Here is a 26,750-nt window from a genome sequence, read left to right as displayed (position 1 = left end):
TAAAAATAATAATAATGATGAAAGACTATAGCTTATATAGGCGTATGCTAGCAGTAGAAATATTATATACTGGTTTCTTATCAGGTGAGCGTAAGAGATAATAAATCTGAATAAAAAAAACTGTGAAAACACATTTTCTAATTTTTCTGTATTGAGTATTTTTTATGTCACATTTCAGCTATTTGTACCATTGAAAAAGACAATATTTGACACAAACTTCTTCATATCACATCAGATAATTTGGACTATAATAAAAAATGACAGTGCTTTGGTCTCATACTGGATATTTAGCACAGTTACTTTTCATTCTACGAGTTAGTTTTCAATTGAACCAGAAAGAAACTTACTTTTAGCTTTCTCGCTTTTCCTGGAGGGTCTCCATCTAATGCACGTACGATGTTCATCCAGGTAGAACAGGCGAACCAAACCCTTTGTTCCACTCTTCAGTTTGATCATCTGTGTCCCAGACTGCATTACACTCATACATCTTTCAACTGCAACAAAAAGATGACATACAATTTAACTGGACAGGCAGGAAAAACAAAGATAATATTGAAAAATCTGGGCCCACCACCAATAAGGTTCATGGAACTAGTGGGTGTACAAGACCATAGATATTTTGGAGTTCTACTATATTATAAATAGGCATGTTGATAAACTTAATCAATATGAAAAAACTGTATCCCCTATTGTTAGACAAAACACAAAACAAAAAGTGCCAAGTCCCAACCCACTGAAAATAAGGGGTAGAGATCAAATATTAACTTTATTTGTTACCAAAGTTAAAAGGATAAACAGATAAACACGCCAAGCCCCTCATAAAATTGTGCACAAGGTGGTTAAAACTATGTTCACACCTGATCTAATGGGTATGAATCCTGCATAAATACCCAGGGCTACAACCTATATGACCCGAGTCTTGGTCTACTTGAGATTGGGTGAAAGCATGAATAAATAATAAAGTACCCCCCAGACTCAATATTGGCTTTATGCGACTATACATTCATTCCAATAGTGGTAGGAATGGACTGGGACTGTTAAGCCCTCTCAATGTCACATCAGGTCCTAAAGGATACTTAAAACATTTATGGGAGTGGAGTAGAGTGGTCAAATTGTCGCAGGTAATCCACATACCTCTCAAAAAAAAAAAAACCTTTGTTTTTTCACCTAAATGCTGTTAACTCAAATAGGCTCTATTATTCAGCCCTACCCGTGGGTCTGCAGCCTCAGAACAAACAGGCTATTGTTGTATTGAGCTCTGTCTGAATGTCCAAGAATATCACCTAACCTCCTCAGACTAGCATTAACTAAATCCCTTCAGATACTCCTAGGGCTCCTCCCAGCGTGAGAGAGAGAGCCCTATCTCTAACATAGGGAGAAATCTATCGAAATCTACACCTGATGCGTTTCAAAGTTGAAATAACTACAACTGTTCATCAGAGGTGGATTGTTTGAAGAGCTAAATTGTCAACCCGCTCCCCCTCAGCTCTAGTATGTGGCGGCATACTGGGTATTTATGCAGGATACATACCCATTGGATCAGGTGGGAACATAGTTTTAATCACCTTGTGCACAATTTTATGAGGGGCTTGGTGTGTTTATCTGTTTATCCCTTTAACTTTGGTAACAAAAAAAGTTAATATTTTATCTACACCCCTTATTTTCAGGGGGTTGGGACTTTCCACTTTTTGTTTTGAGTAATAGGCATGTTGCAGTAATATGGAACTTAGAGTAAACTGTTCAAAATGTGTTCATTCAGACTCATGAAAACAATGCCAGAATGACAGTGAATACTGACAAAGAAAATGAAGACAGAGAAAGCAGTGAGGATGGAGATGTAATTCTGTACAACTATATATATATCTATATGCCTATAAATGGTTATCAGGGAGAATCTATTACTAAAAATGAATAGAATATAGATACAATTCACCACGGATTAGGGACTTATCTTTTAAGGATTAGTTTTATTAAGGGGAAATGTTTCTTAAAGATGATGCCAAGAGAATAATGGCAGCCCTCCACTTCTCATAGTCAGAGGTCACCATTAATTACCTAGTGTAGAGATTCACCAGACACAATTATTGGCGCTACTTTAATCACAACTTCATTGTTTGACAAATTTCCTCTTCAGTCTCACAAGAAAACCTTCTCCCTATGATTTGCATAATTAATTATCTGCATGAACAATATTTTAAAGACATGGTTAAAAGCCTATGCACTGCAATTATGCTGTTACTTCTACACTTCTACACTAATACCTTCATCATTGTACACTTCATTTTTGCCACTTAAAAAGTTCAGCTAACAATTTTTATTTTCCCTAACAAAACATAGTGGTCACCGGTGATACATATGCCAAATTCAGACAAGTCGCACAGTGTCTTGATGAGGTTATATGGACGTGACAGAGTAGGTTTGACTCCTCATCAGGCAATCCTGGAACTGGTTTTATTATGTAATACTACATTTAGCCTGCAGTATAGTTGTCTAAGCGGTCAGGGTTTCCAGTTTAAAGATATTCATGACCTATCCTTAGGTTATCAATATGTCTTCACCAGATGCCATTGCATATGACCTAGAACAAAGGACCACATGCATATCGTTGTCTCCTATTGCTGGGTTTCTGATAAGTTTCAGACCATAGAAATGATCATATGAAGTGTCCATTGGCAACTGATCACATCAAAAAAATATCAACTATGCTAGTTATAAAAAGTCTTCAAAACCCGGGGCCCCACCGTGGCATTTTACAGTCACTGCATTGTGGCTAGTGAATCCCATTCCCACAGTGCAGGAAAATACGTGCTGCAGACACACTGCAATTTCCAAAATTGATGCAGTTTGGGAAATCCCAGTATGTCAATTTTACCTACCGAAACACTAGTGGTTTCCCTACAGGTATAATGGAAGCAGAAAGTCTGTGAGTAAATGCATCTAAAGAGATAAACATTATTGCTATTATTTTAGCGTGTAATGTATAACTCTAGAGAAGTGTATTTTACTCTAGAAAGATCAGGTATGGACAGGGTTAAATGTAAACTTTATTGATGACTGTGTGCATGTGCGTGTGCAAGTGTTTGGTGCAACTCTTTTGATGCTGCAACATGGACAATGGTAAATGTCTGGGTCACAGTGCCAATAACCTTTCTGGTTATGTTCAGAGGGGTATTACAGAAGAACACCCCTGTGAGTAGGCTCAGAGGTGTATTACATTATCCCTGTATCAGAGAGCAAAAGTATAGTATACTCTGATTGATAGGAGAGGGGAGAACATGGACAGAAGTCCCCCCCCTCCCCCCTTCCGGTCATATACAGGTTATGCTGATTTATCATCTGTGATGTCTACAGCTCTGCTCCTTTCCCTTCCTTCTTCTGGCTTCCTTTTACACACTGCTCTAAGATGTTGCCTGAGGCTGGAGGGGGAGGACACTTTAAAGCTCCATATCTCGGGATCTGTTAGGGCTATGAATATAAACTTGGTATCATTTTAAAGATTGGTAGGAAGGATGTATTAGATAACAAAAGTGCCACCTGGGCAAACGTAAAAATAAGTGGGCAGCAGGGAAAGGGTTAAGGGTGCAAATCTGCATGTGGTTAACCTCTTCAGTTTTCAATTCTTGAAATCAATGGGGCACAGAATACACATCAATATCCATGTGACAAAATGCTGTTTGAACCAGTAAAGTAACTCAAGAAGTCTAGTATATAAGCTGAGGAATCTCAATGTCAGAAATGTGCCCTGGTTTTCAATTGAAACTTATTATGTGTTGTCATCACATTTGCCCTAATTCTTGTGCCCAGGGGCTGAGGTCACTTATTGTACTCAAGCTCGGAGCTGTGTGACCTCATCTCTGGCAGAGAGCAGTCATCTTATCTGCTACAGGTGAACACTCAGCTTTTACCCCATCCTCGACTTGATTTATTGTTTTGACAGCTATTATAATACATTATAAGGACAAGTTCAGAGAGTTCATGATAAACGTACAGTGCTTTGTTCTACAAATGTTATCAAACAACAACCACATCATCCTGACTCAGTCTACAGTAACAGCAGTAATAACATAGAAGAGGAATTCAGAGCAGAAAGGAAGAAAAGCTACAACAATCAGCCCAAGCAATGGAAACATTCAGGAATAATACGTTATTATTTATATAATACCATTATATTCATACTAGCGCTACAATATCACAGACATATCTCCCAGGAGACCCCTGTCTGCAATAGTTTTCCCTCTTAAATTTCTAACTGAAATATCATGGGCTGAATTCTGCAATGTGTTGTATGTTACAACAGTATGATCCAGGTTAATTCAACTGGGAAATAACAGGGAAGCAATGGAAGCAAGAGTGATGCCACAGGAGACATTTACTCCAAAAAATATATTGCCAATATATTTAAAAAAACAAAACAAAAAAACAACAACATTATTTTAGTTTTAATAACATTGCTAAGGAATATGGCTGTAATCCCATTTAAAGGGTGTCAACAAGCAAGAAAATAGATATCAAACTAATGACAGTATCTTATGGGGTTGACTTTATGCTTTCCAAAGATACCTTTCTTAATATGTACTTCAGCTCCATTTTCGTGAAAATTAACTTCAAAGGGATTTGCAGAGCTTCTTCTCCTGCTGTGACTTCACTGTCTACTCATAATAATCACCCCTAATTATAGAGTATAATAGGTGGAGGCCCAGGGAATGTGTAAAAAAAAACAAAAAACAAAAAAAAAAACACAACATACTCCCTTACTTCTTTTAGGCCTCCTCTCAGTGTCTGGCAATCTCCTGGTGACATCATGGGCCCAGGTTCACCGCTGATTCCTGTGATTGGGCCACCAGTGGTCACTTGAGAACACTGGATGCCAATCAGAGAGCGCCGGACGCTGCGAGGAGGCGCAGAAGAATAGAAATAAAGTATGAATCTTTTATTTTTTTCACCTCCACCTATTTTAATCTGGTGTCTTAAGAGACTCCAGAGTACAATGTGGTGGCCATTTTAGTTCTTCTGAAACTAATCTCCATTTGTTCAGTTTACTAACCGGTGTTATTCACCTTTTCTAGACTCTAGCACTGGTCTTAGTCTTCTTCCAAGTTCCTGAATAACATCAGGGACCTGTGAGGACTGTAATTGGCGACTGACCACGTTGGAAACGCTTGCGTCTTTGCGTCTCAACACAACGCCATGTACCATAGCAATCCCTGATGTCTTTAGAAGGCCTGAAAAGACCACAACAAAGACCACCAGTCTCTGATATTAACAAACCATAATGGGGCAGATATATGAAGACTGGTGTATTCAACACCAGTCTTTATATCCCCAATGCAAACTGCGTTTTTTAATGCCAGGCGTAAAATTAATAATAGAACTCCCACAGTGATTTTTTTGACACATCTTATTGCTAGATTGCTAGTATGTAGTTGCAATTAGAACAATATATTGAATATCAATTTGCTTCAAGACTCATAAATTAGACGTCTACATTTAACAATTTCACAAGGGTAATTTCACCAATCCACACTGACTACATTAGGCTCTTTGCCTTCTGCAGACTGACGAAACTTCTGAATATGATAAACAGTCATAAAGTCTCCCCATGGAACCGTTCTGCCAGCAAGAAGAAAGGCCAACCAACATTTTATTTAGATCACACATAAATAAACCATTACAATTCATTCATAGGATAGCTATTCAGGTAATTGAAGATGGATAATCTGTAATCTACAGAGCAGTGTTGCTTTCCTAGGCACGAGGCAATGGAAAAGCCCTTCTAAACACTGATCGACAGAAAGATTATTAAGGAACAGCAGCTTAGAATCCCAGCCCACTTTCAGTCAATTCAATTAAAATCTAAGCTTTAGATGAATTCCGGTGCATCATTCGGCGTTTTATCCCTGCTATCTGAAACATAATATAATTACAGATTCTGTCTTTTAGTAATCATTGTTGTATTATCTGGGAGGTTGTGCTGTGAATCAGGATAATGGCAAAGATACAGTTGTTTGGTCTTTAAATTGTAGGTTAGATATCCATGAATTTACACTTATATTTTAAGAAACTGCATAAATAACAATTGTATTACATTACAATGCAGTTGTGAGTGTTCCCTTTCTGAACATCTGTAATCTTTATAGAGCCCAGAGCATAATAAATTGACACCCAAGGGTGGTTCGGTAACATAATAAACACTAATACACACCTTGCCTAACCTATTCTAGGCTCCCTCCTGGTCCCACTAGCAAGGTTTGGCCAGCAGTTTTGTTTGGACCGAACACATCTGAAACAGAACTGATATTATTATACTCTGGGGTCTCTTTAGACTCCATAGTATAATGAGCAGAGGTACAGGGGAGGTGAAAACATAACAAACAGTGTTACTTACCTCACCTGGACCCTGGAGACAGTCTTCGGGCTTCTTTTAGTCTCAGAGACGTTAGAGGACTGGGACTGTGATTGGGCCTTAGAAGTCATGTGTGTTACCACTATGGCCTGTGATTAACGTGTCTTTGACGTCATGCATGATATCTCCAAGACCGGAAAAGACCTGAAGATCAGTGCCAGAGCCCAGGAGAGGTGAGTAACACTGTATTATGTTTGTGCACCTCCCCTGGGCCTCTGATCATTGTACTCTGGGGTCTGTCTTTAGTAAACCATAATGTGTATCATCATATACTCCTGTACATAGTCCCATACGAGTCTCTCAAACATCTTCCCCACAAAGGATATTAAGCTTACTGTTGTATAATTACATCACTTATAAAATACAGCACTATTCTTAGTGAGCAGTAAAAAGGTCACAGCTCTCAAATGAGGCTGTGGCCTATTCAAAAAGCTGATCGGTAGGGATCCAGATGTTGAGTTTCTCCTACTATCTCCTATCTGATATTAAGCATAGGTCATCAACGTCATCGTCTGGAAAACCTCTTTAAGTGATTACAGAAGTTGCCGGGTCCGTTTGAGGTTATGGTTTGTTCCAGAATCATATCATAAAAGCCAGATAAATAACCCACTTTGTTCACATCTCCGCAGGAGACTGCACTACACGTAGGACTTTTTCCTGTGTTGGATTCAGTTTTAAAATTCTGGGCAATTCATGGACCCCACTATAATCCGCCAGGCTGTGTGTAACCGTTATTACAGCAGTCCAACTGTCAATTGTTCTGATCTGTGATGACAGACCAGAACAAAGGAAAGGTGGTGCTAGTATGAATCTAGAATACAGATTCCTTCAAGCCCCAAAACATACTGGAATCCCACAAATGTTAATACATTTTTCTTTTTTTGCAGTGACCTATGTATGCAAATATAATCTGAATAAATTGATATACAGAGTAAAAACAAAAATATTATTACGGAAAAGTGACTGTCCAAATAAAAGAGCCAAAAATGGATATCAAGAAGTCTATCAGGTTGAAAAAGCCAATAATGGTGCTGTGCAGGGGCTTTTACCAGGAGAAGAAACAAACCTCTGTGGACAAAAACTGAAGAAGTGATGCACAGATAATTCTCTTTTTATGGATATGAAAGTCAACCTGCCAGTGCACAAAGTCTGATTTGTCCAGTTTGCCTACAGACAGAGGGTGAAAATTTCAATCACAGCTAAAGGGATACGCTATGGAACAAAGAGTCGGAGCACTTAAGGCTGTCTGTAGGCAAACTGGCTGGTGTACATGAAGGCTTTTATGATATCCATAAAAAGGGTATAATCTCTGTATTGCTTCACCAGTTTGTGGTCACAATAGTATGTTTCTATTCCTATCAAATGTTCCTATACAGAACAATTATTGGTTTTGGGGTCATTTTGGATCTGATAGACTCGCTTTAAGCACAAATAAACAAAATAACCCGAGTAAAAGCAATTCTGCATCTGGTTGAAAGGGGATTTCTGACTCTCCAAAGCCAGCCTTATGTTTAGTAAAATTTCTGAATCTAGATATATGTTCTGAAAATATTGTTGACCTTACTAACATATATGAAACCATAGGTTAAGGCTTTGTTCACATGTGCTCATATCACATATGTGAGATGGACCCTTACGTACCCAACATTGAAAATACATCCTTTTTTCACGGACTCTGATGCATTACGCCAATGAAAGTTTGTGGTATAAAAAAAAAAAAAAAAAACTATGACGTGTGTCTCATCCATTTTTCACAGACACAGACATACAATATGAACCAAAAAAAAAAAGTTAATATGCTTTGACACATTCGCAAATGAGCAGGGTGGTGTGCGGTCCATGAATAGAGCACACCTCACAAGTCTCCAGATTTGGATGTGTGAATGTATATTCTGTATATGATTATGGGGACACCATCTTGCCTGGAACTGGCGAAGAATTCCTGTATAACTCACATCAGAAAACTGGCCTCAGTTATAATACATATGTTATACCAAGATGTCTCTGCACTGGCTTGCATTATCCACAGTGCATAGTGAGTGAGCAATTAGTGATGTGACACATCTTTGTTACCAGAACGGTGCGCCACATTATCACCCATCTATGGAGGTGAAAGTATAGGACAGGTGCCGTTACACTTTTTTCTTTCAATCCGCTCTTGATTTCGGCTTCTAAAACTGCATCTGAAAATTTGAATGTGGAGACACTAAACAAACGGCGAGGCTTCTAAGGGAATGGGAAATATAAAAGAAGCCCTTCTGCTAGATAGACTCCTCGACTTGGCTCATAAAAGACCTGCAAAATCTGCAACAAAACCTGTGGCCTCAGCCTAAGGCCTTACTCATGCATCCATAATTTATCCATGAATGCCATTTTTCACAGATGGCAGATGTATCCATTAGTTGCAATGCTTTTTTTTTTTTTAAATGGGTCTTGGGTCTTGGGTCTGTGGGAAAACCCCCCTCCAAAAACAAATAGAAGCATGCTTGTTTTTTTTCAATGATGTGGATGAATCACATCAATATAAGTCTATAAATACACGGGGGGAGGGGGAATAACATAACAGATGACACCCCTGTGTCATCCGTTTTTTTCACAGACCCACAAACATTGAAATGCTAGAAAATGTTAAAAAATCCCCAAAAAACCCCACTTCTATATGAATGTGAAAAAACAGACAGCACATGACCTGAAAATAAGCAACGATTACCGTGTGCATCACACTTCTGCAAAATGAAGGTGTGTGCATACTGCCTTAGGTTGGGGCCAGATAGGGCTAGTTCACACGTGGGCAAAGAGGCTGATTTTGACAGCGGATTTCACTTCAAAATCAGCCCCTTTACAATGGAGCCCTATGTGAACAGCTAGCTTTTTTTTCTGCTAGCAGAAAAAGAAGCGACATGACCTTTCTTCAGGCGTTTTCCGCCTGAAGAAAGCAATAGAAGTGAATGGGAGGCAAAAAAACGTGCGGAAAAAAACGCTAGCGGATTTTTCAGCCCATTCATTTTATGGGAGGGGAAAACAGCCTGGCTTTTTTTTTTTTTATGTAGATTGTGAGCCCCACATAGAGCTCACAATGTACATTTTTTCCCTATCAGTATGTCTTTTTGGAATATGGGATGGAAATCCATGCAAACACGGGGAGAACATACAAACTCCATGCAGATGGTTTTATGCCCATGGCGGGATTTGAACACCAGGACTCCAGCGCTGCATCGCTGCAGTGCTAACCACTGAGCCACCGTGTGGCTCCCACAGCCTGGCTTTTTTTGAAAGCTGTATTTACAAAAAAAAGCTCCAAAAAAAGCTTGGCAAGGTAAAAAAAAAAAGCTTCCTAATTAGGAAGCATTTTTTCAGGACCAAAATAAACCAGGAGATTTTTACGTGTGAACTAGCCGTTAAAGTTCTACTTGTTCAGGCTGCTACATATAAGCACAAGTTCACCAACAAGTCAGACTATGAAGAGCTAAAATCCACTCCAAGAACTGAACCATTTATCTTTCTGTGTAAAGCGCTGAAGGAAAAACCGCAATATGGTTCCACCTCAGTTTTTCACAGCCCGCTACTTGGAGCCTTAGCCTTACTCAGACTTTAGCAAACAGCACTGTATGTTAATAAGGGAACTTTGCAGTCAGTCTTCTAATGTCCTTAAAGGGAACCTGTCACAGCAATTCTATAGAATGTCCTGTTAGCTGCATACTATAAAGCAGGATTAATTGAGCAGATTGATATATAATTTTGTGGGGAAAGATTAAAAACAACCTATAACTTCATTGATATCCCTATTTATTCTCTGGTTAGGAGTACGGTGGGCGGCCCTGCAGTAGTGAAACCACCCAATGTACTAGGGCTCGTTCACATCTGCGCCCGATGTCCGTACTGCAGGTTTCCGTTTCCTGCACAAAACAGAGGCAGGATACGGAAACCTGCAGGACTCTTTCTCATCCATTCATTTGAATGGGTGAGAAAGCTGTCCGGCCATGAGCAACAGTGACCGTTTTATGCTCTCCGCCGCAAAATCGTTTTTTTAAATCCGGACACTCAGTCGGACTTGCAGTACTCTGTGTCCGTTTTATAAAAAAAACAGTTTCGCGGTGGAGAGCATAAAACGCTCACCACCGCTCACGGCCGGACCCGATCTGCGCTTTCCGTCTTCTTGCATGCAGAAGACGGAAAGCACAGAACGGAGAACAGAACGCAGGTGTGAACCTAGCGTAAGCATAGAAACAGCTGGGAATAAGTTGTATAGTCTGGAGTGTATTTCCATAAAGTGATATATCAGCTCTCCCTTCTGTATCGGATGATAATAATATAGATTCCTTTAAATTAAAAATGTATTTATTTTAATGTATGTAATTATAAAGAGGTTTCAAACTAAATTTCACAATTTTGGAAGTTTTGATATCCACTACCCATGTCACTTTGAATTTAGAATATAGACCTAAGATAGACCTCTGGAATCCCTTAGATATCTAGATAAACTCTCTCTTTGAAATCCATACCATAATAGGTGATCTTTTACACACAGTAAGGGATCCTAAGAACATACATAATTAATGTCCTGGCATTTAGCTTATTGTATCAAGACCCTAATTACTTGGAATTATTGGGATGGGGGGTTATTCTCAACTAAAAAACAAAAGCTCAGTATACTGTGTCATTGTGATGTATAGACTAGAAAGTATAGTGCCTAATGTTTAGACACGAAAACAAGATGTCTACCATGCACAGCAAATAATATACCAAGTCGGAGAGAAAACATTTGCGCCATTTACGAGATCACTCATGGAAGTGTACCTCATTTTGGGGACGTGTGTCAATTGTACAATACAGTTTTTCCCTGGATCAAATAGGATTAGGGCCATGATATCTGCTTACAATGAAAAATAATACCAAGGCATGACTATAACCCACAATGCACATTAATATATGTATGAGATTGTAGTTATTCGTAGCTCCTGTGAGTATACATTCAATATGAATCCTAGTAATAAGATATATTTTACAGCAGAAGAGGCAAATGTAACTGCGGCCAATATTTCGGCATTAAATGAGTATGTGATGGTATAGAGCTCCAGACTGACTATAATATGAAGTGTAATAGCTAACATAAGGTCATGCATTACATAACAGAAGCAAAGGGAGCTAGGTAGAATAAATAAAATGTGAAAGGATTAGGGTTTTCCCTACACGAGTAGAAATAATGAATTCCAAACACCATAAATGAGGTCACGGCAGGCTTCATAATGTTATCACCATGTGCGTGTCAGGAGTCTTTGTGTTGTCTTATTGACAGTACACACATACCCACGCAATATTGTTAGCCCCTCTGAAAAATGACTTGAATGCTGATGGCTCAGAAAAAGAGAGCGACACAATCTCAGCCGGCAGAGAGACAATAATAAAATGCATTCTAATGAAGTGATTTTAAGAGTCAGGAATAAGCTCATTTTGTAATCACTTGAGAAAATGGAACTTTTCTGAGCTGCGATACAAACACACAACCATTAAGAGAATCAGGTTCGCTTTATAAATGGTCCAGACTGTCAAAGCGTTGCACTCCATTATTTAAGGTAAATGACAATTGCATGGTTCTCTATGAGCCAGATAGTTAAATGTGTATTTAATGGACCTAGAGAAGCAACACTATAATACAGTGTGACAGCACCAACATGCAAAAGCTTTGTGCGATGGATAAGACAATGAACATTGCTCGGCTAATGGCGATGATGGTTTATTAGCAAAATATTTGCCCGTTATGAAGTCAAGTTTCAACGCTCAAGCAAAGAGAAAATGCAAATACAATGAGACATGAAAGTAATATTAAGCAAAGCAGAAACATATAATGAGGTGGGTGGAGGAGAACTCAAAGCATTCCATACATTGTCCCAGACAAGGAACCGAGGCAGAAACTTTAAACCAGGTACTAACCCATTTGTGCCAGTCTGAATCTTTGTGATGTGGCTACACTTCCTACCACATGGTACATCTCAGATGCCAGCAGGGAAGCCATTCGAGCTAAAGGAAAGTCCAGATGTTGTTTGAGAGCTTTCACGTTAAGGCAGATGATAGTTATTGCACCTGACAAGATCTGCTTCCCATTGCAGAATAAATCTAAACAGCTGAGCAGGATGCACTAAGCTGAAACTGGAGCAAAAGCTGTGTTGTCATCGTCCGCTCAAAAAGCACTCTAATCCACTAAACATCAGGAGACGCTACTGCATGTAACCCACTTCTCATCCATTCAAAAAGAGGACGAAAAAAGTGCAACAGAGCATGTTTACAGTCGACGTACTATTCCTTGGGTAGCAACTCAAGGGGCAGTCTCTAGTCTATAGACATGGAAACGTTGCAGTCATTAACATGATGTGAAAAGGGTGAAAGTGTCAACGTACAAATTCTAGCTGGAGATGAAAACGCTCATAACATTATATATGTGCCGCCATCGTACATTTAACATAATTTACTACAACGCATTCTCTAGTGTGCACAAGTGGCGAATATTAAATACCAAACTGATACACAGTTTATTAATAATTCATTTCTGGAATTAAACTAAGAATGTATTAAACGAGAAATATTTCCACTACATTCTGAACAGGCAATAATGATTTTAGTGTGAGTGCAGGACCTTCAAAAAGCCTGTAGGGGGCAAATCATTTCCATAACCAGCTGGATTTACATCCATGAGATGAAATAGCGCTACTCAGTACATGTAAATGGTGATAATGACTGGATCCTTCTGTTACTCTCACTACAATAATACTTTACAAATGGTTATTAGAAGATAAAGTCATTTATAGAATACGGCTCTCTTTGTTAGTCTGAGAATATTATTTCCTTATGTTTACAAACTAGAGACATATCTCTGTATCTATGTCACAACAATGATTTACCTTCATCTGACTAGAGCTGTCTGAATGGGAATAAATTTAGGGGACATTCACCCTACCGTTGAAAATGTCTGTTGCTCTCATCTGTCATAGGATGAGAGCAACGGACATTAATAGCATGACAGTTGCAGACGGATAACCAGAAGTTGGGGGTGATAAGTGTCTGTTCAGTGGGGTCCAACCATCAATCATGAGTACAGGCTCTGTTATACCTATACAATAGGATCTGTGGTCGATCATGCATGACGTCTCTCCATTCATCTTAAAAGGGACTACCAAAGAAAGAAAAAAAAAAAAAAAGAAGTAGAAGAAGAGAGTAGAAAGCTTCTTTATTATTATGTAAGAATATTTTCAAGTTACCAGCACCCACCCAATCCAAGTTGGGACCTACATAGATATTTTATATACAAACAGGATACACAAAAAAAAAAAAAACACACGCACAAAAAAAAACAAACGCCACTGCAGTCAAGGTCCCTGAGTATAGACAAAAAATGTGGCTGGAGTCTCTGTCATGGTTGGTAATCACCGGTGCAGACTCCTCTGTGGCTCAGACATTACCTCTCTGCTCTCAGCTACATTCTCCTCCTTCTTCTCGAACTTTCACAATCTGGAGCTACAGTGTTTAAAATATCTGAGTGCCCTGTGCCAGTTAAACATGCCTGTGGTGCCGACTCCGACACAAGTGACCCCTGCCATAGATAGAGGATAACTACTCTTTGTGGCATAACCCCTTAAACCTTGACACAGGAGGATATCCACAAACCATTCCCTCCATACTTTTACCTTCCCACATGCAATGTCTCATCCTTAAAAAACATCTTCAAGATCTTCTTTGCTCTCCTCTTATCTGCTCTTCAGACAGCTCAAAGCTTTCTCCTTTACATTCGCAATACTTGCTAACCCATTACTTAATGCTGTTCCCAAAGTCCACATCCTCTAAGAGCCTACAATAAACCCGCTGTCACTCTACTACCATCTGAACAGCTTATACTGTGACCTGTTGTCTCCTTCCCATGTAGATTGTAAGCCCCTATAGGCAGTGTCCATTTGACCACAGACTTAGCTCCTAGTTGTACTTGTTTTACATTATATATACAGTATAACCCCTATTTATATGTACAGGACCAAGGAATTAATAGTGTTCTAAAACTAAATAACTGCAGTATTAAAAATCAATTGGCGGTGGGTTGACTTGTACCATAATGGGGGGCACATTTTGACGTCTGCTGTAAATCCCTTTTTTCTGCCAAGAGATCACTTTATGGTGACTACATTGAACTAGGAAAAATCCTTATAGATATCAATAATAAGTCACATCAAGTAAAATTATTAAGCAGGTCTTTTAATTTACAAAGCTGCGTCATTATAGACAAGCCCATTTAGAACGTGGCCCCTTTGGACGATCAGTTGATAGCCCAAGGACCCAGATGATTCTGTAACCCAGCCAGTGTTTTCCCTGGCAACTGCAAGAGAAAAGTGGTATTGACAGCTATTCAAAAAAAAATCACCATCCATGTAATACACTGACTCATTGGGAGATACCTGCATAGAGCACAATTCGGGAAGAGTCCCAAATGATGGACTGCCCCCCCAAAATAATGTCTATATTCCTTAAGGGGGCTCTATCAGCAAAATCATGCTGATAGAGCCCCACAAATGGGTGAATAGCCTTTAAAAAGGCTATTCAGGCACCGCTAAAGTTATATTAAACTACCCCCCCCCTCATTTTAAAATAAAACTCTAAAAAAGAGTATGTTAATCTTATCTATCGTGCACGGTGGGCGGGCATTCAGCATCCGACATCATCTTCAGCCACGCCTCCTCTTCCACCACTTTAAAATCCCATCTTTTTTGTTTATATATATTTGGCAAATCTATGGTATTCCACATTAAAATATTCAGAGAGAAAATGCTGGATTTCTGAAAACAGCAATACTTAGAATGGCAACGCATAGCAGTAAATCCTCTCTCATCCATACTAAACTGCCATATAACAACAGTACTTGTTTCCACTAGCTGCAGTACGAGCGCATTGGACTCATGTAAGAAAAAAAGATCCAATTGTTTGTAAACACTCTCATGTCTAACGCCATTTTACATTATTACTTCATCAAGTTTTTATTGTAGAGTGCCAGCGCACCAATGTTCCTAGGCACAAAGCTTTGTTAATTCATGCGGGTCCTCGATCCTGCTGCCACTGATCCTTAGACTTGTTATACTGAAATGAAAACCTGGAAAAATACTTTTGGCTGTATGTACGGATAATCGAGCACAGAAGGTTCTTCTGTGCTAACGCTATAGGGTAAACAGCTGTCAAGCCTCTGTATACTTGCAAGAAAATGGAACAGAACACTGATAAAACAGGGTCAGCGTTAAATCTTAAACACTCCTCACTCCAATCTGGTGAAATTGTTGTAGCAAACAGGATCCATGCTATCTTAGTCTCTGAAATTTCCAGAAATTGCTAAAATGATCAGTGTACTAATCCCTTAAGGACATGGCTAGTTTTGGGCCTAAAGACTTTACCATTTTTTCTTGGCAGAATTCAGAAAGCCATAACTTTTTTTGTTGTTCTTGTCACTGTACCTGCTTGAAGGCTTGAATTTTGTGGGATGTTATATTTATATTGGATTGGACGCTGGAAGATTCCCATTCCTTTTGTTTCCACTAGCTGTTATACCCAGAGTTGACCTTGTGATTTAGTCTTCATGAGCAGATGCTACTCAATCGACCACCTTCAACTTATCACAGTTGAGCTGTTACTAGATTTTGCTACTATTTATTTAAATGATACATGTTTCACTGTTCATTGTATGTTATAAATAACATATTATTCTTAATCTATAGGCGAGTACAATTACAGCGATATCAAACACTTAAGATAGGTTGGCCACTTTCAGACCAATAATAAGATGCAAATCCTATTGTTTGTACAATAAAAAGAAACTATTTTCCAATATACTTTCTGTCTCAATTCCTCATAGTTTTCTAGATCTCTGCTTGCTGTCATTCATTCTGTTACTTCTTGTGGATAAAACTCTGACCATGGTCATGTGATTTACGGTCCATGGTCATGTGATTAGTACACAGGTGCACAGCTGATTACCAGGCAGATTCCTGTGCTGTGATTATAACAAGCGGCACCTGTGTTCTCATCACATGACCATGGACCGTAAATCACATGACCATGGTCAGAGTTTTATCCGCTGGAAGTAACAGAATGAATGACAGCAAGCAGAGATCTAGAAAACCGTGAGGAATTGATACAGAAAGTATATTGGAAAATTGTACAACTTTTTATTATATAAATCATAACATTTGTCTCTCAATATTGGTCTGAAAGTGACCAACCCCTTTAAACATATGATTCTATGAGCCATAAATAATTTTTCACCCATCAATAGAGCTTGTTGCAGGTGTACTTTTTATTCCATTCTGGGGTATATATGACTTTGTGATAAGGAACCCAGAGTAACCTGAAGAAACCCACACAAACACAGGAAGAACATACAAACTCCTTGCAGATGTTGTTCATGGCAGGATTTGAACCCAGGACTCCAGCGCTGCAAGGGTGCAGGGCTAACCACTGAGCCCCCATGCTGTCCAATATTGCACCTATTGAAGAATGCAAGAAATTTGAGATGGTGGAGACGGTGAAAGGTGGATATCAGAAAAGAGTTAAACAAGACCTGTCAGTTTTCCTGATACGTTAGTAAATATTTGTGTTTTACCTGAAATAACAATTTTGGATCATCATTTCCTAGAAGTCTGAATTAGGCCGGTGCCCCACGTGTAAAAAACAAAACAAAAAACACAGCGTTTCAAAGTCTCTGCAAAGAGGATGGGATTCTAGCAAATCCCATCCATACAGTGTGGAAAAATACATTGCGCAGACACGCTGTGGTTTTGGAAAGTCAGGTATAATGATCCTGGCTCTGATGTTCGTAATAAGGCAAACTTTTTATGTCTACAGAAGCATGTGATGTGATGAATGGCCGAGAAGGTCAAGACGTCCGATTGTAACAAGACAGACACATTAAATCAAAAGAGTTTGAGTTTAGACTTGGGCTCTCTATATAAAAAATGGTTACAGATATACTGTACTCTCACAAAGACACAACAATGACGCTACAGAAATCAGGGAGAAAGGTTTAAAAGATGGAATATCAATAACACAAAGCTTGACTAGGACACAGAACTGTACGTTACACCTCCGATTTGTTTTTTGAGGGGTCAGCTTATTCTCTGCTGTGTATGGGGCTAAAGATGTTGAAATTTACAAACCAATTCCTTTTGCAGACAAAGGTGTCTCGCAGTTTATTTCCCTTTCCTTACTGAGAACTCAAGTGCGCTTGGTTGAGCAGAGCATGCATGTGTATGGGGAAGGGTTCATAAGAAATAGTTGTTGGCTGAAGAAGCGTTTCGCAGACAGTCAATGAGAGTGTATGGCCCCTTTTACTCACAGATGAATAAAGAGCTTCAGGAAAACTAAGCAACAAAAACTGTGTCTCTCTGTGGAAAAGAGGCCTCAGAACACAGAGCCATAGCTTCAGGAAACCTACGGCTTCATTCACAATTCTGTATTTGAACAGTATTTTTCATCTATTGAAGCCTAAGCCAGAAGTGGAACCAGAAAAAAATATAATGAGACCATTTCAATCTTTCCTGAATCTATTAATAAGCTTGGCTTAAAAAACAAGCAGATGAAAAATACTGATCAAACACTAAAGTGTAAATAGAGCCTAAACCTTAAAGGGGCTCTATCAGCAAAATTACGCTGATGGAGCCCCACATATGCGTGAATGGTCTTTAAAGAGGTTATTCAGGCACCGGTAAAATTATATTAAACATTTTAAAATAAAACTCTAAAAAAGAATATGTTAATCTTATCTATCGTGCACGATGGGCGGGCATTGAGGGTCCGACGTCATCTTCAGCCACGCCTCCTCTTCCAGCGAAGTCTTCGGGTCCCGTCTTCCTCCGGCGCTCGCGAACTGCCATTGATAAAAAACGGCACAGGTGCATGCGCATTAGCAGCAGCAGTAGTAGTAGCAGCATGCTACTGCGCATGCACCCGCGCCATTTTTAGTGGTGCCTGAATAGCCTTTTTAAAGGCTATTCACGCATATGTGGGGCTCTATCAGCATAATTTTAAGACCATAGATAAATTCTAAGGGTATATTCTCATATAGCGGTTTGTATATGGTAAAAACCAATCATAATAAAAAAAAAATTATAGTTAGGATACATTTAACATGTTAATAGATGCAAATGCATTGAAAACTACAACACAATCTCAAAGGCTAAGGCCGCAGCAAAAAAAAAAAAAAAAAAAAAGTATTATTACATTTTGTGTAAAACGCAGCGTTTTTCAAAAAAAGTCAGCGCCAGCGTTTCCATAGGTATAATTGACATGCTTCAATTTCTAAAATCAGAACGGTTTTGGAAACCTCAGAATTTCCACCATACGTATTTTTTCTGCAACGTGTGGATGGGATTCGCTGGTGTGAGGCCCCGGCCGATCAGTTTGTACAATGCAGTTTGCACCTCAACATTTCTGTGTGGATATACTGTAAGACACATACAAAAACAAACAAAATGCTCTGCCACACCTAGGAACTACTAACTTCATTATATATCCTATATGGATGAAAGATGGTCATCTCTATGGGTCCTAAACCTTAGAACAAGCAGATCAGCCCAGATAGCTGAGCAGTCCACAGACAGACAAGAAGCTCTTCTAATTAAAAATGTCTTTGATGTCTATCTCCTCGCTGTATTATTACTCTGGTATTTCTGTACTGTGCTGTATGTTGGCACTTTATAAATACAGGATAGTAATTCTTGGCTTTTCAAATTCAATTACAAGCTACGCAAACCATTGTAAGTGTAATTTCCTTCATCATATTCCCGGCATGTCGTATTACAGCCAAAATGAAACATTCAGAATCCCACAGAGAATGGGAAAACATTGAGCAAGTATTCCTGTAATCAGAATAAAACCCTACTATTATGGACTAATGATCTATTTATCCAGCTCTCGCCTAGTGACAAGGTGCTAGACTGACGGAGAGACTGTAAGACATAAATCTTTTACGCATATGACATCTCAGCTGGCTGAATGAAGCGCTTTGCAGATGTATTATCTACATTATATTTATGTAGCATTGTTACCTTATTTAAAAGGTTTTATCCAGATTTTTAGAATTGATATCCAAGATAGGACATCAATTTTATATTGGTGGGATTCTGACTGCCAGGAACCCTTGCAGATCAGCTGTCATGGCGTGAGCTGCAGTGCTCACTCACCAAACTTTTAATAGCAGCCATAGTGAGTATGGCAGCATTTGGCGTATTCAGGCCTTTAGGACAACTGCTGCAGTACTCACTATTGTGGCTATTAAAAGCATAGCAATGACCACTGCAGCTCATGCCAACATGGGGAAACAGCTAATCTGTGGGGCTTAACATGGATAGGACATCAATTATTGAGCAATGAGTGCAGGTTGCTTTGGTACATGAGATGCTAATTAGGCTTTTAAGCCGTCAAGTGGGTGGTCATGGGCCAAAAGGGCTTGTGATCCAGAGCACTGATATTTGTCCAATGAGAGGCTGACAGGTTAGAGATGTGAATTATGCCCCCTTGTCTGCTCTGATTTAAGAGCATGCATTATTTTTCCAATGTGGTTTTAACTGCACCATCTCAATGACCTTTGGTTTTCCTAAGGAATATATCTGGGCACCAAGTATCTGCCCAGGACATTAAGGTTAAAATTAAGGAGTCACTAGTGAAGTCAGGAAAAGAAATCATTGATAAGTAGCAGCCTCCCATATCAGTTCTGTAGGTCAACATAAGCAACTCTTCACTGGATGGGCTCTCTATGCTGCAGTAGGTTTTGACTAAGACTCGTGATAAGATAAGATAAGATAAGATAATCCAGCCCGAAGAAATTTTCTGCTGCCAGCCCGAAGGAGGAACAGAACCAAATGAGGACGAAAACAAATTAACAGACATGTTGCCAATAAGTACATACTATATAATGTCTTTATCCTCAACTCTATACTAAAATCCTCATGTCCAAGAAAGTATATATTCTGTTTTAGTTTTAGCTTGTTGCTGTGAATCCTGATACTTACTATCAGCAAAAACAGACTCTACATCTTATTTTCTGCTTGCTGTCAATAACTCCCAAATCTGATGTTATGCTTTATACCATAAAAGTATTGGTGTCTTCCTCCTCTTCTCACCAGGAAGTAGAAAAGCTGGATTTGAAACTGAAATTATTATTCTCTAAGGGTAAGATTTGGTATAACCCCAAAATAATTCTGTCCCTTATACGCCAGTTTTATAGACAATATAAATTGTCAGTCAGACCATATAGTTTCCCCGTTCCAATTGTCAGTATATAGGACATACAGAGTTCAAACAATTCCTCTCTAGAAATGTATTCCAAGCACATCTCTCCACACAAGACTCAAACTGTGAATCCTTTGAAGTGGAATTGCTGAACACCCCCTCTCATGAGATAATAGATTTACCAGTGTAGTTAGCAGGGAGAAAACTCTCAGTCAAAGACATTTATAATGGTCTTCAAGTCAGTTCCGGGGGCCAGTATGAAGTCGCAGCATTCGTTTTGCTTCACTCTTCACAAATCATTTAAACAAGGCCTAATACTAGTCAAGATTTTCTCTTAAGCCATCAAATTGTGGATTTTTTCCATGGCTTTCAGCACACTGACACACATAGATGTTTACACATTATTGATTTTGAGACACTGTTTTCCAATATAGGTTGAACACATAGGCTTAAAGAGGTATTCCCGCAAATATAACCATGTCTAAATTTGTAGACAATTAGAAGTTGAAGGGATTTTCCCACAAAGTAGCCATAGAATAGAAGATAACTTGCAGATCAGTGGGGTCCGACCACTCACAATGGAGAAGGGGGGAACACTCAGTGATCACTTAGGGTCTGAGCAGAAGGATCCCCACTGATCTGCAAGTTATCACTTACCCTATGAATCATCTATGAACAATTATAGGTAGGGTATGACTTACTTTTTTGGGAAAACCCCTTTAGTCAGGGGTCCCATGTTGCAAAAACACAGTGATTTGACCAAGGAAACCTCAGCAGACTTTCTTTAAAAACCACTGCATCGCTTTTTCGCTGTGGCCCGCTATGTGAGAGTTACATGGATAATAGAGAGTGGAATTTGGGGGGGCCCACTGAAATTAATGCATTTTTAGAAACAACATTACTTTAAAACAAGGAGGAAACTAAGTGTAGAAATATTCCTAATTGTGCAAGAAATTCACATTTCTACTTGGAGACAGTCAGTTCAAAGTGATATTGGTCAAGTGTAAATGCATGATGATAAATATACCGTAATATAATACATGCAATAAGACACAGATGAACATGTACAGTCATAAAAGTCATGACACTAAATAACCTTCAGCCCTGGTCATCAATGAACTAGGATTCACCTGTCATCACATTTATTTAATGGAACAAATCTGCCCCCTGCAGTAGTAGCAATGAATATCCCTCCCGAGCAGCCATATCATTCAGAATCAGCTGTTTTCTGGCCACTGTAACCAAGTGACTGTATGTAAATGAATTGCTGCCACTGTGGGACGTGAATGTGTCAGAGTCAAAGAGGATTGCAACCACTGGAGGTGAAAAGAATGAAAAAGCATCAGAGAATTCCCCAGTACATGAAAGAATAATCCACTGTCTGCTGTGATTCTATACGCTGCACTTTCTCAAGGATATTTTTACAGTTCTTAAACCACTTGACCTATATTCCAGAAATCATGTGAATTAATGAATTTTAACAGTTGTCACAAACTGAAAGCTAAAGCAAACACCTACAATACCGCAAAGTTTAGCTTCTATGAGATGTCAATATTTGAAGCTGGTCATGGATTTTTGAAACAATAAATAAATAAATAAAATTTTATATATATATATATATATATATATATATATATATATATATATATATATATTAACTCCACTGAATAATACTAGGATGATAGGGATTCTACACCATAGAAATAACTATGTTATTATTATTATTATTATTTTTTACCCATGATGCACTATAAGGTGAATTAGGATATGTTGTTGCTTGTAATGTATCACATAGCTGTTATCACTATACATGTTATAAAGGAGAAGATACTGGGGTATTAATTTAAAGGGCAAGTCCTTCTTTAGAACAAGGTGGTAAGCAATATGTGAAAATATACAGCATTTCTAATATACAAACATAGCTTTTTTTTTTTTCTTTGTTGTTGCAGATTTAGCTGCGTTTTTTTGAGCCAAAACCAAGAGTGGATTGAGCAGAAGGCAGAAGTATAACTATCGCTAGGTTCACACTAGCGTTTGGGTCTCCGTTCTCAGCTGTCAGACCGGGTCTGGCCTTGAGCGGTGGTGAGCGTTTTATGCTCTCCGCCGCAAAACCAGTTTTTTAAAATCGGACATAGAGTACTACATGTCCGACGCTGTGTCCGGTTTTAAAAAACCGGTTTCGCGGCAGTGAGCATAAAACGCTCACCGGCGCTCACGGCTGGATAGCTCTCTCACCCATTCAAATGAATGGGTATGAAAGAGTCCTGCAGGTTTCCGTCTCCTGCCTCTGTTTTGTGCAGGAAACGGAAACCTGCAGAACGGAGACCGGGCGCAGATGTGAACGAGCCCTATGTCCTATATATTTTCTATTCCTTTTCAAGCCACTCCTGGCTTTGGCTTAAAAAAAAAAAAAAAAATCCCTCAAAAATCTGCAACAAAAAATGCTTTCCTTCTGCTTAAGGCCATATGCAGCGAGTTACTGCAAATAAACACTACAGAAAAGACTGTGGCAGACAAGTATTGTGTTTTTTTCCACAGCGTTTTTCACAGAAAGTTCAGACAGTTTTTCTCTGCAGACTTTTTAACCCTATTACACCTATATGGAAAATGCAGTAAGAGACTATCACCACTTCACCAGAATCATCTATAAGACACTTATCACATACCTACACTGTCAGGAAGCCCGACGCACGTTTCACCCATGTTTTGTTTATGGGTGAAACGTGCGTCGGGCTTCCTGACAGTGTAGGTATGTGATAAGTGTCTTATAGATGATTCTGGTGAAGTGGTGATATTAATTGTTTCATTAGTACTGTGATGGTATTATATATACCTCGATACGTTATTGAACAGTCTTGTATTATTCACACCACAACATATTGTTATATGATACTTCAGTAACTTTTTCACCTACCTATATACTGTTCTGGTATACTGGTACATTGATTTATTCCCCCTATATGCATTAATATACTATGTATCTTTATGTATGTCCTTAATTTTAGTGGATATTAATAAAATTCATTATATTTTATTATAAAGTGATGTGTGGTTAGTCTTTTCTATATGGAAAATGACAGCGTTTCCATAGCTATAATTGGCATACTGCGATCTTCAAACATGTGAGCTGTAAAATGCGGAGGGTTTTTGTGCCGTACCATTTTCGCTGTGGCCAAAACGTTGCGTTTTCACAATGTGGTGTTCCAGCCTAAAGGAACTTGTAGACCCAACTTGATAGATCATACTGATGACCTACAGTGGGTACAGAAAGTATTCAGACCCCTTTAATTTTTTCACTCTGTTCCATTGCAGCCATTTGCTAAACGCAAAAAAATTCATTTTATTTTTCATTAAAGGGAGTCTCTCATTGGTGTCAGTGGTTTTGAGATAAAGACATGCCTGGATAGCCTTTAAAAAGGCTATTCTACTATTACCTTCTCTTTTTAGAGTCTCTCAACCGTTGCGTTGTAATCCTGGTTAATAACTTTATGCCCTCGGAGCAACATTCCCCAGGGCCTCGGAGCAACCCCCTTCACCATCCATTCATTTCACCCTCTCCAGTGCTTGTGCTCCATCTGCCCTCCTTCTTCCTTGTATACTGTGCCGTCCTCTTTTCTCCAATCTCTCTTTGGCAGTTCAAATCTCGGGGATACTGAGCAGTATACTCAGTTCTCCAGCGAACTACAACAAAATGGCTGTCGGACATGCACTACTGCCCTTTAATGTACACTCAGCACTGGCTTGACAGAAAAAAAAAATGTAGATATTTTTTCAAATCTATTAAAAAAGAAAAACTGAAATATCACATGGTCATAAGTATTCAGACCATTTGCTCAGTATTGAGTGTTTGCCCCTTTGAGGTAGTACAGCCATGAGACTTCTTGGGAATGATGCAACAAGTTTTTCACATCTGGATTTGGGGATACTTTGCCATTCTCCTTGCAGATCCTCTCCAGTTCCATCAGGTTGGATGGTGAACGTTGGTGGACAGCCTGGTCAGGGCTCTGGCTGGGCCAGTCAAGAATGGTCACAGAGTTGTTTTGAAGCCACTCCTTTGTTATTTTAGCTGTGTGCTTAGGGTCATTGTCTTGTTGGAAGGTGAACCTTCAGCCCAGTCTGAGGTCCAGAGCACTCTGGAAGAGGTTTTCTTCCAGGATCTCTCTGTACTTGGCCGCATTCATCTTTCCTTCAATTGCAACCAGTTGTCCTGTCCCTGCAGCTGTTAAACACTCCCATAGCATGATGCTGCCACCTCCATGTTTCACTGTGGGAATTGTATTGGACAGGTGATGAGCAGTTCCTGGCTTTCTACACACATACAACTTATAATTAATGCCAAAAAGTTCAATCTTCATCTCATCAGAGAATTTTATTTCTCATAGTCTGGAAGTCTTTCATGTGTTTTTTGGCAAACTCTGTGCAGGCTTTCATATGTCTTGCACTGAGGAGAGGCTTCCTTCGGGCTACTCTGCCATAAAGCCTCGACTGGTGGAAGGCTGCAGTGATCGTTGACTTTGTGGAACTTTCTCCCATCTCCATACTGCATCTCTGAAGCTCAACCACAGTGATCTTTGGGTTCTTCTTGACCAGTCTTATCAAGTCTTTTCTCCCATGGCTGGACGGCCAAGTCTAGAAAGAGTTCTGGTCATCCCAAACCTCTTCCATTTAAAATTATGGAGGCCACTGTGCTCTGTGGAACCTTGAGTGTTGTAGAAATTCTTATGTAACCTTGGCCAGATCTGTGCCTTGCCACAGTTCTGTCTCTGAGCTCCTTGGGGAGTTCCTTTGACCTCATGATTCTCATTTGCTCTGACATGCACTGTGAGCTGTGAGGTCTTATATAGACAGGTGTGTGCCTTTCCTAATCAAGTCCAATTAGTTTAATTAAATACATTTGGACACCAATTAAGATGTAGAACCATCTCAAGAAGGATCAGAAGGAAATGGACAGCATGTGAGTTAAATATGAGTGCCACAGCAAAGGGTCTGAATACTTATGACCATGTGATAGTTCAGCTTTTCTTTTTTAATAAATTTGCAAAAATATCTACATTTCTGTCAAGATGGAGCTGAGTGTACATTAATGAGAAAATAAAGTGAACTTTTTTGCTTTTAGCAATGGCTGCAAATTTTTCACAAAGAGTGAAAAATTTAGAGAGGTCTGAATACTTTCTGTACCCACAGTATACACAGAATAGGTCATGTGGGGGTCCAACACCCAAAAGCTATAGCAGATTGCACAACAATTCACTGACAACACTACATATATTGCTTATTGAAATCAGATTTCATAGGGAGACATTTGGACATTTTTCTGTCAAATAGTGGTTTGCTCTGCTCCAAGGAATAGTTTATGAATGGAGGCATTGTCCCATACAAACAGCTCTTGAAAACTGTGCTTATGAGCACTTACTGTTGAACACTGAAATTCTAACTACACTTTTTCTTGACATAAATTTGTTTTTTTTATTTCATTTTTACATAAGTGTGCATTTTGTACTGCCTATTTTATTGCAGCAATTATGTCACTTTACCTTACAGAAATATCTACTACAAGGTAAAAGAAAACATAAGAATAGCCTGTGATCTGAAGTGGCGCCTGGTTGCTGAACTTAAAGGGGTTCTATCATTGGCAAAAGTTGTTTTTTTTGCTAATCACATCCTTGCATAGCCTTTAGAAAGGCTATTCCACACGTACCTTTTGTATGTAAATTGCCTCAGTAGTGTTTGAATAAGTCCGGTTTTATTCATATGCTAATTAGGCTCCAGCGTGCACAGGAAGTTGTCAGCCATCTCTCCTCTCTATGCTGTGTATGAGAGCAGGGAGGAGTCAGCAGCAGCAGCCTGTGCTGTGTATACAGAAGACAGCGCACGAAGAGACTTCCGGAGTGCACGAAGAAGCTAATTAGCATATGAATAAAAACGGACTTATTCAAAATCTACTGAGGCAATTTACATACAAAAGGAAGGTATGGAATATCCTTTCTAAAGGCTATGCAAGTATGTGCTTAGCTAAAAATGACTTTTTCCAATGACAGAGCCCCTTTAATTGACTTGCACTGTCAACCTATATTCACTTAGCTCCCAACACAGA

At 39.1% G+C, this 26,750-nt stretch overlaps 1 protein-coding gene across 5 annotated transcripts in view; it reads right to left on the bottom strand.

Annotated features, from left to right (window-relative positions):
* Positions 1-26,750, bottom strand: part of PLCH1 (phospholipase C eta 1) — a 209,383-nt gene that overhangs the window by 90,816 nt on the left and 91,817 nt on the right. For 3 of the 5 annotated variants that reach the window (XM_075268764.1, XM_075268768.1, XM_075268769.1), the window contains exons 1-2: positions 12,335-12,664; positions 348-494 (exon numbers count right to left, since the gene is read on the bottom strand). In XM_075268764.1, the coding sequence (XP_075124865.1) occupies positions 348-494; positions 12,335-12,416 (229 nt within the window). In that variant the 5' untranslated portion in view covers positions 12,417-12,664. Of the gene's footprint in view, positions 1-347; positions 495-12,334; positions 12,665-26,750 lie in introns of those variants that run through there. The other 2 variants (XM_075268765.1, XM_075268767.1) reach the window with 1 other exon arrangement.

Source organism: Leptodactylus fuscus, chromosome 3 (assembly GCF_031893055.1).
Source record: "Leptodactylus fuscus isolate aLepFus1 chromosome 3, aLepFus1.hap2, whole genome shotgun sequence".
NCBI lineage: Eukaryota > Metazoa > Chordata > Amphibia > Anura > Leptodactylidae > Leptodactylus > Leptodactylus fuscus.
The sequence above is the reverse complement of the archived record's forward strand: the minus strand, read 5'-3'. Positions and strand labels throughout refer to the sequence as shown.